Source organism: Aythya marila, assembly GCF_965140915.1.
Source record: "Aythya marila genome assembly, chromosome: 7".
In the NCBI taxonomy this organism is placed as follows: domain Eukaryota; kingdom Metazoa; phylum Chordata; class Aves; order Anseriformes; family Anatidae; genus Aythya; species Aythya marila.
In genome coordinates this window covers 13,891,732-13,908,002 of record NC_139048.1, presented here as the reverse complement: position 1 = coordinate 13,908,002, position 16,271 = coordinate 13,891,732, and the positions used below count along the sequence as shown (strand labels likewise).

General features: G+C 47.4%; 1 protein-coding gene across 8 annotated transcripts in view; it reads right to left on the bottom strand.

The window, feature by feature from the left end:
- Positions 1-2,616: 2,616 nt before the first annotated feature.
- BTRC (beta-transducin repeat containing E3 ubiquitin protein ligase) overlaps positions 2,617-16,271 on the bottom strand; it is a 118,730-nt gene continuing 105,075 nt past the window's right edge. For 7 of the 8 annotated variants that reach the window (XM_082764812.1, XM_082764809.1, XM_082764811.1 and 4 more), the window contains 4 exons: positions 13,958-14,068; positions 13,236-13,314; positions 9,837-10,030; positions 2,617-8,798 (listed from right to left, as the gene is read on the bottom strand). In XM_082764812.1, coding sequence (XP_082620938.1) covers positions 9,869-10,030; positions 13,236-13,314; positions 13,958-14,068 — 352 coding nt within the window. In that variant the 3' untranslated portion in view covers positions 2,617-8,798; positions 9,837-9,868. The remainder of the gene's footprint in view (positions 8,799-9,836; positions 10,031-13,235; positions 13,315-13,957; positions 14,069-16,271) is intronic. The other variant, XR_014317913.1, reaches the window with a different exon arrangement.

Genomic DNA, 16,271 nt, shown 5'->3' with positions numbered 1-16,271 from the left:
ATTTGGGGCAGGAGGGCTGGTAACCCATGTACCCCGATGTGGCCGTGACTCGGGGCAGCTGCCCCTGTGGGACAGGGGGGTGGCAGAGCCCCCAGCCCCAGGGGCGAAGCCCCCAGCCCCAGAGAGGAGAGAGGCGGCTCACGGCAGCTCAGAGGAATCCAATTTTGCGGCGGCCAGAAGCTGCCTCCCCCGCTGCTAATGAAGTGCCTTTAATTAGCAGCCTAATAGCAAGCTCTTAATTTGCCCAACAGCCAGTGGAAAGGATGGGGACCCCACTAAGCCAGGCTGGCAACAGCTCGGAGGGATTAAAAGGGAGGGGGACAGCCGGCTGGCCCCACTGCGGGGGGGTCCCATGGGACGGGGCTGGGAGAACCCCACGGGTACCCCATGGCCTCGGGGCCTGCCATGCGGGGTGCTCTAGATCCTGCCCCTTCCCTCTGGATTCACCTCCGGCTTCCCCCATAAAGACGGGAGCTTTACCCTGCCCTCTGCCCCACTAGGAGCCCTTCCCGGCCCGCCAGCATTGGGATTTCCCAAGGGATGGTGCCAGCTCCGAGTCTTGCCCTGACTCAGTTTCCCCATGTCTCCCCTGGGCCGTCACCTTTACCAGACAATGCCCCAAGCCGGGGGTCACCTCCCCATTGATTTAGGGTTGAATTGGGGTTACTGGTGCCAGTCCCCAGCACCGTTTGGGAGAGGAGGTTTAGCGAGTGAGCAACATGTGCAAGGGAGGAAGGGGGACGAGAGGAGGAGGGAAGCCTGGGGTGCTTTGAGACACTCTTTGACCTGCTCCGTGCTGCGAGGGAGCTCGTCTCCATTATTTACAGACGTCCCCGATCCTCCCGTGCCTGTGTGCAGGGGCTCCCTGGCTAAAAACACCCTCCTTGGGGTGGGGAAGCTGCCATGGAGCTCCCTTGGGCCCTCCCGCCATCACTGCCTGGCCTTGCTGCGGCCTGGGCCCCAGCCCCAGGGCTGAGGTGGAGAAGCCCTCACGGAGGACGTGGTTTTTGGTGCTGCCCCTCCGTGCCCACCCAGCAGCCAGGCAGGGCCAGGATAAAGGCCACAAGGAAGGAAAACGTGGCTTGAATGAACCCTGGTGGAAAGCTGCGTGGCTTAGCAGCCATGGATCCTTCCCCTGCCTGGAAGGAGCTTGGCAGCCTGGGCACGGCTGCTCACAGGCGTCTTCGTGGCTTGGAAGGTCACAGCAATTTGCTGGTGGTGCCCTTTTGGGGTTGAATCAGCAGAAAAAGAGACTGTCCTGTGATTATGGTGGCCCCATCCTCCCAGAGCACCCGGGAACTGTGGTTTTGCAATGGAAATCTCCTGCCTCTCTCCTCCAGCTGCAGGGAGGCCATTTACCTGTACAGGCTAGGACCTGTACGGCTCTCCTCTGACATCAAGGCACCAGAGCAGGCACAACTGATTGGGATTTGGTTCCCAGGCCATGCTGGCACCAGTAATGCAGCCTCCTCGAGCTGGTGCAGGCCCAGCAGCATCTGGCTGCTGAATTGTCCTACACATTTTTTGGTAAGAATTGCATCAATTTGCCCAGCAGGTCTAAACCAACCAATTTTCCTCTTTCCAAAAACAAGCTTACTATACTCTTGAAAGTGTGTGTGTGTATAAATATATATATATATATGTATGTATATATATTAAAAACCTAAACCAACCCCCAAACCAGAGGATTCCATTTTAAAGCCGTAGGTTGATCAAACGCCGTTAATTTGAAGCTATGCTAAACATTACTTTCCTCCTTCATTTGAAGTGGAAATAAGGCACACATTTTTAAACAGAAAGGGTAATTAAGCACTGAATCTATTTAAGATAAGCCGTCCTGGCGTTCACTCCTTTCCCGTGGAAATTTACAATTGAGATTGCTTTTCTTCCTCGAAGAGGAGCGCGCTTCGGTTCTTGAGCTTCTGGATGCGATGCCAGGATTCCTGGGAGAAGTTTTCCTGGCTGTGCCCTGCAGCGGAGCACTGCCCTGTCCCCGAAATTTGGCAGAAATATTCTGAGCCTTGCTTTCAGACATCTAAGATGGGGAAGGAGTAGTTAAGGAACAGCCAGGACTAGCCCACAGGGAGGATCTGCTGTGGTGTTTGTGCCTTGGGCATGGGTGGACATGGGGTGGGGATGCCCAAAGGGATGTGCTCTCATTTGGGGTGTGGGCAGCCACATGATGCTCAGGCCAAACTGCATCCTGCACTACAGATCGACCGCCTGTCACCCCAAGTCTTCTTCAAAGCCTATTACTGAGTGGGAGGAGAGAGCAGGGAAGGAACGGAAAAGGTTAAACCGGGGTAAATATCCGCATTTATTTATTTGAAACGAAACAAAACAACAACAACAACAAAGCCCACCCTCGCTAAACAAAGCAGCCGGCCGCTGGGGATCCTGTCAGGAGGAGAGACGGGGATTGGAAGTGACAGGAGCCCCGCTCCCAGCGCTGCGGCAGAGCAGGAGGCGTCGCAATCTCCAGTCCCCCGCTGGCTGCCAAGAATGGAGCCAGCAGGGAGAGAGGCGGCGGGGGCGCCGCGCTTGTTTGTTTTCTGGCCACCCCAGGAGCCAGGGTTTTAAAACCGCGGTGGCTTTTGTTTTAAAAGGGGCTGTTAAGGAAAATGGAAAGAGCCAGGGTTGCTAGCGGCGGAGCGTTTTTTTTTTTAAGAGGAAGGTATTCAGAGGGCCAAGGGTGCTTGCGTTGAAATTCGGGTGAGCCGCAAGCATGTCAGCATCCCCAGCCATTGTGTTGCATGGCGGTGCCGCGATATGTCAATTACTCACTCATTATTGAACAGCAGGGTTCTGATTAGCTTATAAAACAAATTTGTGCTTCTCCTACCAGGATCTTGCAAGAGGATCCAGAAAAGCACAAAGTCTTTATAGTTTCCCCCCACCCACCCCTTTTTAATGGGCAGGCCGGCTGGGGCTCGGTGCGTCAGTCACATCCCCTCCCTGACTTGCAGGGCGGACTCATTTGCCATCAGCCACGAATGGAGAGTTTGTTAATTAAAAAGTATGCTGTGGTTTTCGGAGTAAGTGTTGTTTGCTTGTTGTTGTTTTTTTTTTTCTGGTGCCCTGTACCAGACGTGCGATCCATGTACACAGGGGGCTCAAAGACACGGGCCTGATACTGTGACGGCGTCCTTCCCAGCAAAAGGAAAACAGGAGAGATTCACAGCTTAACCTTTGTATTTAAGTTATTTTCTGAACAGTTAAAAAAACAAAAAAAAAAAAAAAAGAAAAAGAAAAGAAAACGAAACAAAACACACTGTTACCATGACCCTAGCTCAAGTGAACATTAGTACATTAACTACACATCACCGTAACATAATCACGAAATTCAAAGCACTCATTACTTAAGAATCCGGATAACAAATATAGCGGGGTAACAACCCAAAAACTCTGGAGAAACCATGATCTTTCTCACCTCTCCCACTCCTGCTCCCCTCTCAGTCTGAGCAGGCAGGGATGCAGCACAGGCTGGCCTGGCAGGCTCTCAGGAAGGTACCGATGGTAAATAGCTGGAGAAACCAGCCCTGCTTCTTTTTGCTCAGCTCCAAATTATTTTCTGCCATGCTAAAACTGTGGGTAGGCTGGCTGAGCCCTGCAACGCCTCGCGTGATAAAGACAAAGCAGCTGAAAGCACATTTCTGCTCCCCAAACGGCTCCAGGTTCTCACACTGAATTTCCCCCAAAATCTCACAGCCAGCTCCTTGTTGGTCCCAGCAAACAGCCCGGGACAGGCTGGCCAGCCTTCCTCCTGCACGCAGGGCTTAAAACACTGTCTGTAAAGGTGAGACAATTTATTTCGGTGCACAGGTAGGGAGCTGAGGTGCTCTGTGATGAAGACTGGTGTCTCAGGCTGATTTTCTGGCCACGGCTGCTCTCGTTTCCTGCTTGGGCAGGAACCAGGATACCTTTTAGGGCAGTAGGTTATTAATAAAGAGCCCTATCTAGGAGTCAGTCACGATATATTAAAGGCTCGTACATCTACACACATCAGCATCCCTCTAATTTTCAGAGTATCTGTTTAACGTCACTGAGGATTAACTGGCGGTGACAACTCCTGGGGGATATCGGGGACAAAAAGGGAAACCCAACGGGTTTTGAGAGCAAGCACAAAGTCACGGGAAGAATCTTCTGACAAGACAAAGGACGATTTATTCTGGCCTGGTATCAAGGCTCGCCATGGGAGAGAAGCTTTGGGAATGTGCCAGGAGTTAGTCCATAGCTCATTAAAAAATTAAAAAAAAAAAAAAAAAGAGGGGGAAGGGAAAAGGAGAAGAAGCCAAATCTGAGCCTCAGCAGGCAACCACTCCCCTGGGCCCACTGCTGGGGTTGCACCCAAGGGACCTGTTGCTTCTGTAGGAGGGATTTCATATGGAGACCTCCTCTGGGGACAACCAGGGCTCTTGCTGTTCCCCCTTCCTTCTGGGAAGCTGTTGCTTATTGCTTCTGGGGGGACAACAGAAGGGCAAGGCTCAGCATGTCAGATGCATCATGCATGCCACTTGGAGACCCCGGCAACGTTCCTTCTTCTCTTGGCCAATGTAGCTTAGCCCAACCCTTCCAGTTCATGCCCCCAGTGCAACCCAAAAGGGGGCATCAGCCGAGCAGTTCAGCAGCTGGAGGCAACACCTGATTACCTCCCGACATTTCTGATGTTCTTAGAGAAACCCTTTGTTCTCCTGAGCCTCGTACACAAGCTAAGAAATCTATTTTCAGCACTGTCCCCACTCCTGTAGAGGTCCATCTCCATCCCCACGCTTCCTTCCTAGCTTTCAAGCACGTGGGTTGTCTCCTCCTTCTCCTCCCACAAGAGCGAGCCTGCAGGAGGAAGGCTGGCGTCAGCTTCCCTAACCAGGAAGAGCTGCTGGTTCTGTGCATCAACCACAAATATGCCAGCTTGGGAATCACCAGCCAGGAAAATCAGATCTAAAATGGTGCTGAAGGAAGGTGCCCTCAGAGCTAGGCAAGGAGCCCGGGCTGGAGATGTGCTTCCCATTAGAGCCGGGATGCTAAAAACCTCAGAGCCAAGCCTGGGGCTCTGCTCAGACTGGGAAAGGAGCACGTGGCAGGGGCAGGAAACACATACCCAGGAGCAGAGAAATGCATACGATACCATGATACTCTCCAGCTTTTTCAGAGTTGTTCCAAAAAAAAAAAAAAATAGGAAAAAGAAAAAAGGATCCTTTGGAGCAGGAGGCAGGTAGGTGGAGCATGGTGGTCCAAGTCAGCTTCCAGTTTAGAAACAAGTGTAAAGCATTTCAGCGTTTCTGATGACTTCTTGACTGGTCACCCGAATCCTTCTGTTCCAGCAGCGATGTGTCTGTCCCTGAAGGTTGGTGAGGAGCAGAGGGAGCTGCTTCCCAGGAGACAGCCACGCAAGTTCTCCCACTGCAAATCCCTTCATGCCGTTCTCTATTTGCATATTTTAAAGCAAGCCGTGTTCCTCTGAGGATGAGAAAATATTTGCAGCGAAACTGTGCCCTATTGCCCAAGGAGTCACGAGCAGGAGGCGGTGTGGCCGCAGCGGGCTGTCCTGCTCTGATGTCCCGCACCTCCAGGACTTTGGATCCCGTAGTTCGAGGTGGAAGGCTAGCGCGAGCTTCCTACTCGTGGGAGAAGTGACGATCTCTACTCAGCAGAGGTATTTCATTTCATTTCAAAGCAATGTGCAAACACTTAGAGCCCACAGACGCTTCCAGCCCCTTTTTATCTCCTTGCAGCAAGCACGTTCTAGCTCTTTTCATGAAAAACTCTGCAATTGCTCCGACCCAGCCGAGGGATTACCCAGTCGGTTCATGCTGAAACCTCTCTCTCACATGCACTCTTGCACACACACACACACGTATCCTAAGGGGGGAATTTGAAAAAGCCACTCTCTGCTGACACTGAGAGATCTACTTACCAGATTGCTCCTCCCTGGGGGTACACTGAACACCACCAAATGTCAGGCTGTGGCAGTTTCAAGTTCAAGTGAATCAGTTAACTTCAGTTTCCTTCTTAGCTATCAGCTAATCTGCACAACTCAGGAGTGGGGTAGGAAGCCTTGCCCTTCTGCAGCTCTGTACCAAGTCCCCAGACAGCCCCTTCTGGAAGGTGAGACACTGCCCTTATCGTTTGCCAAAACCAGATCTCAGCTGTTGCTCACAAACTGCACCTTGAATAGCTCCATACAGCAGAGTTCAAACTATGGTTAACCACCATTCGAGCACCCAACAGTGCTCAGAAGTTACACGGCAGCAGCAAGGAGCAGCAGGGCTATGACAACCATGGACAATCTGCAGTGGTGGCGGCTCTGTTTGGCCAGCCGGTCCTCCGGTTCTCCCAAATTCTTGCAACTAATAAAATAAAATGCATCCTTGCAGGTGGTACCCACAAGGACGCAGTTAAAATATTAGGAAGTCTGCAGCCTTCAGAGGCTGGAGTAACAGACTGGTGTTTTCTACAGTGACCTAAATGGAAAAGACAGAGGATGACCAGACAAAGCGAGGGAAGTAGCTATTAAATCTGAAGCCAAGGTTTATCCCCTACTGATATGCAACCATGCTGCAGACGAGGCCATAACTGAACTTAGAGGAACAGTGCTCAAATAACATTAGGAATAAGATGCAGAACTTGAACTGAGAGATGGCTGGGATGTGCACTTTGATTCTCCCTGCTCCCCTGCTAGTTTTGCTTCGGGACTGCACTATGTCTGATATGTGTAACTGCCTGAAATCTCAAACAGCCTTCCTAAGCTCAGAAGTAGTGTCAAAACTAGTTGTGGGTGCACTTACTATGGTCACTCAGAACATTTAGGACTCTGCAGAGATAAGTCACGCTGTCAATGTTACCTGAACAGGGCAGAGTTAACCTGTTTGACCCTTTTTACAGTGATAATTCAAACAGGAGCGTCACCACACGCTCTGAGATGCTCTTTTGAACCGATGTAGTCTCTAGGCTCAACGAAAACCCAGGGAGCTGGGTGCTTAGCACTGCTGCTCATGCGCTGCAGGAACCGTGCCAGGTACACCCTACGCACCTGCTTTCCATTCCTCCATACCTCCACTGCTTGCTCATCCATCTTGGCTGTCACCGAAATGATTTAAGCCCTCTGAACTGCTCTTTGGGGACCCTGGGCCCAGCTCCTTGCAAGATTTCATTGGTGGGAAAAGCGCATCCCAAGCAATTAGAAACGACGCAACTGCTTCCATAGCAAAGTGAAGATGATGAGAATAGCTGAATATAATTTTCCCTCTGCCAAGTTCCAAGTTTAGAGGGTGTTACAAAGCCTGTTTCAAACTCCCCTAGCCCAGAGACAAAGCGCCCTGACTTCCCACTGCAGGACTGGAGCAACTCCCTGCTGTAACCCAGTGGGGTTATTCAAGACCTGCAGTGGGAGACGTGGGCACAGCCCGGAACGGCCAGCGGCTGATTTACACAGATTTTCCTGACCCAAACGCAGGCCTGCTGCAACTCCTTGCAGCTCTCCAGAAAGAGCCATGTTCCCCAGACCTCTCTATCTAGTTCGGAGGTAGGCAGAGTTTTTTTCTCATGTTCCTCCCCTCCAGGGTTATTTTAATCTCCTAAACAACAGCGATTTGCAAAAGCCTCGGCCAGAAAGCGAAGATCCAGCTCAGCTATCAGCGAAGGGACTAATCATCCCGTGTCCCTACACCGCAACGCAGCATGCACGTAGGTTAGAGGAGCACACCAAAGGCTCTCCCTGCTAGAGCTTTCTAGTAAGGCCAGCTCCAGAACTGCCGTAGAGTTGTCCTGGAACCACTTCTAACTTCACTGTCTTTAAAATTGGCTGTCATCTACCCACCTGCCATCGCCAGGAGACTGTAACCTCGGATGGAAGGAAAGGAGCAGAGCCCAGCTCCCCTCCTCGTCCTATTTACAGAACGATTCCTAAGCCATCAGCTGTCTTCGGGGAGAACAGCAGGGGTAAGATTGTCCTTCATACAAACCACCTCTTTGCTAGTGAAGTACTGTCCTCAGACAACGTTTCACTGGGATGGAGGGAACTGGACCTCGGCCCCAGTCCCTCATGCTTGGGACTTCGGCAGAAGAGCGTTTAACTTTTCACTGACTAGCATTCCCCAGCCAAGCAGATGTTAAAGGAGACTACGATACACATCCAGCTTCCAAAGGGTTAGCGGAGCAGGCAGGAGAGGAAGGAGATGGATTTAGCTCATAATAGTCAAATTTCAAGGGTCCTCTCTCCAAAGGAATAGGTCTGCAGTCAAACAGCCAAAAGCCGCGGGGAAGGGGGGGCCCTGGTCTGGCTGTTACACGCGTTTCTCTTGCTCTTCAGAGTCGAATGCTTTTACAAAGGCCTAGCAATGGATATTGATTTCAGTCTGAGAGTAGCAGCCTCCTCCCCACCCACCCCGGAGTGACTCTCCCAGCAGGGTGCACTGTGGCTATAAGTCTTCTGCTTAAGAGCAAAGCAACACATTCTGGCAACATCTTAAATATATTCACAGGACATCTGTGACTGGGTTTGGAGGGGAACCAAACAGGGTAAAGGGGAGAGGAGTGAACGGGAAGATGGGGACGAGGGAGGAAAGGGATGGGAAGGCTTAAAAATGTTAATTGTTCATGAAAGATAAAAGTCATCTTCTGATATAGCAGCACTTTAGCAGTCAGCCGCGCTGAGTAGACCCTGTCTGAGATCAACCGCATGCCAACTTTGTTCCAGAAACAAGTCTGAGAGCTTCTCTCTTCAGCAAGTATTGGTTACGTGGATAGTTCTTTTGTCCTGGCATTGGCAGATAATTTAAATACTGCAGCTTAAATGAGTCCTGGGAACAAAAAAAACAGAACAAACCAAACAAACCCCATTTGTACTAAGCCTTTTAATGATTTAAAAGAACACCTGATTGACCAGAGTGTTTGAGAAAATCAAAGTAACTGATGTGACAGCTCTGGAGCATCACTGTATATTTACTCATCAAACAGGATATAGGATGTGCTCCAGGACAGAGCATTTTCATGGAAAAATGTCATCATGAACATCCCCTTGCAGAAACCTGTCAGTTCATCTGCCTTTTTTCTCAAGCTACTAACAGCAGCGGTACCCACCACAGAGGGCAATGATGCCATCCCACTCTGCTGACAGACATCAAATCCACTCTGCAAATGACCCAAACATAAGAACCACAATTTCCTCCCCACGTTGTGCTGGCCGAGACAAAAAGGTAAGGTGACGAGCAGACCAGCCAGGCTCTGACATGAGCAATTTAACAGCCATGCTGTAGTAGAAAGGAGGAGGGCTGGCCCTGTCAGTAAATGATTCTGCATATTGATGCATCTCGATTTGATTTGCCAGGTCTTGTGCCTCAGAATCTCCCCCCTAAGCCAAACTGTTCTCTTGAATCAGCTTGCTGCAGAGCGAGAAGAATGGTCACCACTTCAGCGGGAGGGAATAAAGCTGACACTTCTTGGCGAAACACTCCTGCCTGGTTACAACTGCCCAGGGTCAGGCCATCTGCATCCCCTTGTTAGGCAGCAGCTGCTCTGCTCGCTCTGCAGAAACCCTTCCTCCTTCTGGACAGCAGTGATAGCTGATTTAATTATTGATGATGATGGACAGAGGAGGAGTTCTTCCAGAAAACTCACAGGCACCACATGCCACAAATCCTAGGATAAAGACCTTGTTCTAAGGTACCAGAATCCTTGCTGTCCTTTCACAGGTCGCTGCAGTTATTGTGCAACTGAGATGAGAAATACTGATAGACTCAGCTAGGCATTCAAGCAGCATGCTCATATTATGTCCAGTGTCATCTTTGAGCCTCTGTAATTATTATTACTATCATTATCATTATTACTAGTATTTTTACCTGTGCGAGTGTGAGGTACAGTGTAGTGTTATTTATCTTGAGATGTAAGTGTACGTTCTGGACGGGGAACGAGTGGATTCTGCTTGGGCAGCTGGGTCATTCAGAAAATCCCAGATGAGGATGGTGTCATCGTGTGAGCTGCTGACAATCTGGAACTCGTCAAACTGAAGGCGAAAGACTCTTCCAGAATGCTCCTAAAAGCAAGTGGAAGACACAGCATGTTAATTTACAAACCTGCTGGCACCTCGGATGGAGCAGGAAAGAAAAGCTTGGGCTGGGATTCTAGCACTATATTAATTTCTCGGACAGAAAATTCTATATGACACATTGTGCCTTCCCATCACGTAGCATAAACTAAACCATCTTCAGTGAAATGAGTCTGCCATATCTGTGTTCTTGGCTCGCAGGAATTTTATGTTACATTTACTTATCACTCCTTCAGTCCTGATAACAACCAAGCTCTCTCCACCACAGGGAGCAGCCTGGTGAGGCTGTCGGGAGCAGTCTCTTCCTTGTTTTATGGCAAAATTCTTCCTTGAAATCACAGCACTCCCAGATGCAGGAGGTTACAGGGGGAGAGACAAGAATTTCGCAGACGAGACTTGGCACCATTACTGCTGCAGAAGAGGGAAGAGCTTAATACTGGAGGACACTAAGGAGCCTGTTGTAAAGTCCAGTGACACCGTAATAATTCCTCTTAAGCAGTTCTAAAAATATGAACCAGAAAGGGCATTCTTTATAGGCAGTTTGCATTCTGCTCTGAGGCTGAGTGGAAATGGCATGACGATTTGGCAAGAGTTCAGCCTGTAATTAACAGGAGGTAACGGCAAGATCCTGGATATCACAGAGCAAATCCACTATGCTTTCCCTTTTGTGCCGGCTATTTGTTCTTGGTGCTTACTGCTGCAAGAGCGAGCAGGAACATCCACCTAGATCAGAAGGGAACAGAAACTACACAGGTGGGACAAGCCCTCTCTCTCCAATCAGTATATATTTCTCTGGAGTGTCTACGTGTTGTGAGAGACTCAGGGTCTGGAAAAAAATGCTTACAAGTATTTTAATATTGAAAAATAGAGTTTTTTCAAATATTTAGACAAAAGAGAATTACTAGCTACTAAATGGGAAATCTGTCTTATGGCACAGCACTCTGAAAATGCAGCTCCGTTTGAGAAGAACAGAGAGAACACAACAGCTGCTTTAAAGGGAATCTCTGAATCTCTAAATGAACTGCAAACAAACACACACCCCAAAGTCTGATTCAATTTTTATGACAATTTTTTTTAAAAACTCCAGCTATTCAGACCTTCCTGGTCTTTTAACCAAATAACAATAACCCCAATTTGTCTTAAAACCACTTTCTATCTTCCCACCAAAGAGAAATGTGCTTCCAGACTCTATATTATTATCAACAAAGAAGCTCTTGCTAAAAGTATCACTACATCTGTCAGATCCACTGAGGGACTGTTCTCAAGGACACCAAGAGAGAGGTACTTCTAAAAACTGTTTTGAAAAGGACCTGGACTTTTTAGCTCACGAGGAAAGCTGCACTTATTCTGCGCTTGGAAAGCTTCTGTCAAACTCAGGCGGCCGCTGTTCCAGCTAACGGAAGGGACCTGGCATGCAGCGAGCATTTGTTATCTGTGCACTTTCCTCCTACTGTTTGAAAATTGAACATGAGCAGCAGGAGACTCACGATGTTCATTGTGCAGCCAGGTTTAATTTTGGAGGCCGAGGGAAGAGAGGAAGAAAAAAAAAAACATGGGTAAGCGGGTATAAGGACGCCCTGTTGTCATAAACATGAAAAGCCCTAAAAGCACTACAACAGCCTCCTGTGCCCCTCCTCTTCTGGCCCCCTCCATCGCTATCAAACAGGGATTTATGAGGATCCATGTGTTGAGATTCCTACAGTGTTTCCATCCCACCGCTTCTGATTTATAATATAATTAGTTGGGGCACTTTGGCTGTCCACTGCTGGAAAATGCAGAGGAAATCACACCAGTTAAATTAAGTCTACAGGTTACCAGGCACACATTCGTCTCCGGCTGGAGCAAGAACGCTACTATCAAGCTGAAGTCTTAGACTCTTGGGATAAAAGTGTTCCTGGGCATGGAGTTGTTCCGTACTTTGCAACGGGATGGCTGAAGACAAAGGGGTTTTCTGGATTTTGGCCAAGAAATTATTTGCAGTTCTACCTGGCCACCAAGAAGGTTTTTCAACGTAGTACCTGCAGGCATCCAAGGCTCTCACAGACTCTTACTCTGCAGCTTTTGGTCCAAATATGACTGGAAGAGTTAGTATTGATTAATGATCGACTGCCTGTCAGCTGAGTCACAGGAACCCTCATAGCCCATGCAAGGTGTGAAGTAAAACGCAAAAAAATCAACAAAATCTAGCAAAATCTACAGCAACAGTAGCAGTTTGGGTGGTAGATGCCTGTGCAGAAGGTCAGGTGGAGCAGCTCAGCTGATGAGAGGTAACCACACCTTTAGGGGTTTAGAGCACACAACGGTCACAAGCCACTGCACGAAAAGGTCTGATAAATCCAACATCATGCCAAAATTTCTTTTCTAAAATAAAACAATACTTCAGTACTTTCTTTTTCATTCAATGTGAATACCTTACTGGACTGAGATCTTCCTTTAACCCCAGGCAAGTCTATCAGAGCAGCAGCAGTGCATGTTTTTTGGGGTGAGAGTGAGGGAGGAATGCTTATAGGAAAGACCACATGGCCTTGGATTTTCTGTTATTTTTGTCAAAATATTTCAAGACCAGTGCAAAGCCACTGTTAAGCATGACTGCGCCCGTTGTTAACACTCACACAATGACATTTTTACCACACCATCATCAGACCTGCACTAAATATCACTGGAGAGCATTAAAGCAGTAGTCACTGTTTAAGGACAAAGCAATTTCACTGTCTGTTCCAGTCCTTAGCCTTTGTTTCCTTAAACACCCAAAAGACAGTTAAAAGCAATGAAAAGGTTGCTTTTGTTGCTATTTTTCTCCTCCAATTTGGAATGTACGACTTTTCTTTACGAAATTTCCTGTCAACAACTCACAACACCATGTACATCACTAGGTACATACAGACTGAACTAAACCCACCAGCACATGGACTTCAGGAAGGAAAAGTCTCAAAAATTATTTAGTTATTAACTTCAGACCACAGAACAAAGCTCTTGGAAAGTGAATGAAACCTCCACAGGTGTTAATTTTTAATCCTTTACAGCCTGAAAGATTGAAAGAAAGAGTTGGACGCCCACAGAAGCCAGACCCTTGGAAATGATTTTTAGATTCTGCAGGATTGGTGCTAAACTGACTTAAAATTTCATGGCTCAAGACAGCCCTGAGCAAGAACACTTTTCTGCTCCCTCCACCACCCCTACCAAAAGCTCTTACCACAAGGGTTCGCAAGCAGAGGGTCCCTGCTGGAGCACGGGGGTCCAAAGCAGCCACAAGATCCCATACCTTAATTTTCCTAGTAGTGAATAAATAGAAAAACACCATGGCTCTGTCAAAAAGGAATCAAGTGCTCACAGAAAAAAAAAAAAAAAAGAAAAAGAACTGTTTGCACAGCTTAGCTGATACAGCTGTCCATGGAAAACTACAGAAATACTGCTCTTGAGACATGGTTCTTGCACTTCCCCTCTGTAAAGCTCACAGAGCTTAATGGGAGAAAAGAGTGTGTTGTCAACAAAGTAAAATATATAAAAGTCAGGTAATAATAATGAAAAGAAACACGTGGGAGGGTTAGTGCAGACACTAGTCCGTAATGGCAAAAGGGCCAGAAGACAACCACAGACGGGAACAACTGTTCTTACCAATGGTTCAGCTAGAAGATGCTACAGGTCTAGTCTGCCAGATATCTTACAAGCTAAAGAAATGAACCACACACATCAAATCACACTGACTTATTTAAAAAGCAAGTAAAAAAAAAACACACACACACAAAAAAACCAAAGGTGTACTTTGTGGCATCATCCTGATTTACTGGCCATGAAAAGGACCACTTGGTATGACAGACAAAGAGCCTAATTTTCATATGGAAGATCCAGCAAAGTGGGATGTGAAACACGGAGAAAGAGGAGGATGCAAGGTATTAATGGCACTGACAGTCTCACCCATCATATGCCCCGCTGACTATCCTCTTGTTATCAAAGCGTATGCATCTCACCAGCTCTTCGTGGCCTTCCAGTACTCGTAAACATGCCCCACACTCGATATCCCATAGCCTGGAAAAGATTAGGAAGCAATGAGAATTTCTGAATAACTGATTATTACAAGGAAACATTGGGCCTTTGCTTGTCGTTAATGGAAACTTGGAATAATTTATATCATTTATGATAAAACAACAAAGGAGAAGCAACCTAGATTCATCACTCCTTTTCCTGCAGTGAATCTGATGTGTGTTTTTCAACATGACCTTGGTATCACATAGGAAATGATTCAGAGATCCAAACATCTTAAGACCAGTTGTGTCTACCACCTACTCCCCCAGTAACACAAGCCACACGCAGGCTATATCCCAGCTACCTTCTAGGCAGCCTCATAACTTTATTTTACTGGAGTCAGTTTTTCATAGAAGTATCCAGCTTTGATTTGCAGGTGTTAAGACAGGGAGCCTCACCAGTCCTTTGGCAGCTTGTTCCAATGGGTAAAATCACCTTCAGAGGGCACATGCCCCTTTCTGTACCCCTATATGTCTATTTCTGGTTCAGAGGCTGATGTCAGGCAAAGGAAGACATCAACACAATGGTGATGGCACAAGAATTCACAAGCCCCTTTTATGTGTCATTTTCTCTCACTGCAGGTATATCTACTCAAGGCACCATATACATAAGCTAAAATGGGCAGTCTGTGTTTATAATTTTGGAATGCATTTTCTTCTTGCTCTCCAATAATTTCCGTGGCTCACTGCTACCAGTTTCTAATAATCCAACTTTTTATAAAAACTTCTAGCACCAAAACTAGGATGCAATATTCCAGTAACAGACTGAGCAACGTGTTACCCTTTCAACTGTAAAAAACTCAGTCTGGGGCTTTGTAAAGGATGTTTAGTATGGAGAATAAATTAAAACACATTAATTTTTACACTTAGATAACTACTTTGAAAAATATTTAAGAAATGCTTGAAACAGTTATAAGAAATAGGTCTGTTTGCTTTCCATACTTCTGCCAGCTTTTTGATGTGATTCCTGATTATCATGGATAAAGAAGGATTATTTGTCTATGAGAACTGATATTCTTGACACGTATTGTCTACAGGTATTCCCTCCAGGTGAGATATGCTATGTTCATGCCAGACAGCAATCTTTCAGCAGCAGCATCTGTCGAGGCTCTCTGACACACAGCTGAAAGAAAGCAGTCACACGTGCTCTTTAACACTCATTCAGTCAGAGTTCAGGCTGGCAGGGACTTCATAGGAGGGAGGTTCATTGTTCGTGGGATCTTTCTGGGTGACATAATCCAAAGAAACACTGCCACTGAGGGGTGAGGTGACTTTTCCTTGAGAGATAGAGAGATAAATCATCCCCACGCATTTCACTCCTGGGATCCCCCAGGGAATAATCCGAATCCAGTGGGCATGTGCACAAGGATGGTGGATAATCATTTCGTCTGGCCTGCCACAACAAACTGCCCTCACTTTGGTCAACCAAGGAATGAAGAGAGCTTTTTCTTTGCTGTACTGGGAAAGGGTCACTCTGTGCACACATCTGAAGCCAAAGAGGAGCAGAAGATGATTCTTTAGGCTGTAAAGTTAACCCTTCAGGAACCTGTGAAGATCCCAGTAGTTTTCACACTAGCACCAGCACACCAGACAAGGTCAGAGCAAGCAAATTCATGGCAAAGGTCAGCCAAAGGCACTCTGGCTGGTCAGAGAGCATTAAGCCTCCCAAGGACTGCAAACAGGACGGACGATGCCAGAAATGAACTGGCGCAGAAAGGTTTAAAGAGCAATCTTGTGCCAGGAACTTCTGTGCCATGTGTTTCCATTCCTTGCCATCAATCCTGAGGTTGCCAGCAGCTCTGGGAAGCTGCACCACACTAATTCAGGCCTGTATTATCAGGTCCCAGTTTGATTTTTTACCTGAATTTGATTGTGATTAGAAGAGATGATCACAGCCCTTAGCCATGTGAGGAACGGGCCTTCACATACATCTAGAAATGATACCAAAGGTACTCCCCAGATCTGATAACCTCCTCAAATGTTTACTTCTTTAAATAGTCAAATGACTGAACTGTAAGAAAACTGCTCTTTGGCTTGAGAATTGTGAGAAACAAAGTTGTGTTGTTGCAGTAGAAAGTGTTTTTGCAGTTGAATGTGTTTTTGGAAAACTTCACATTCCCTATCAGGAGGCAACTGCTACTGAAGGCCAACACACAACATCTGTTATTTTACAACGGATTAAAATCACACGTACAAAACACCAAGCC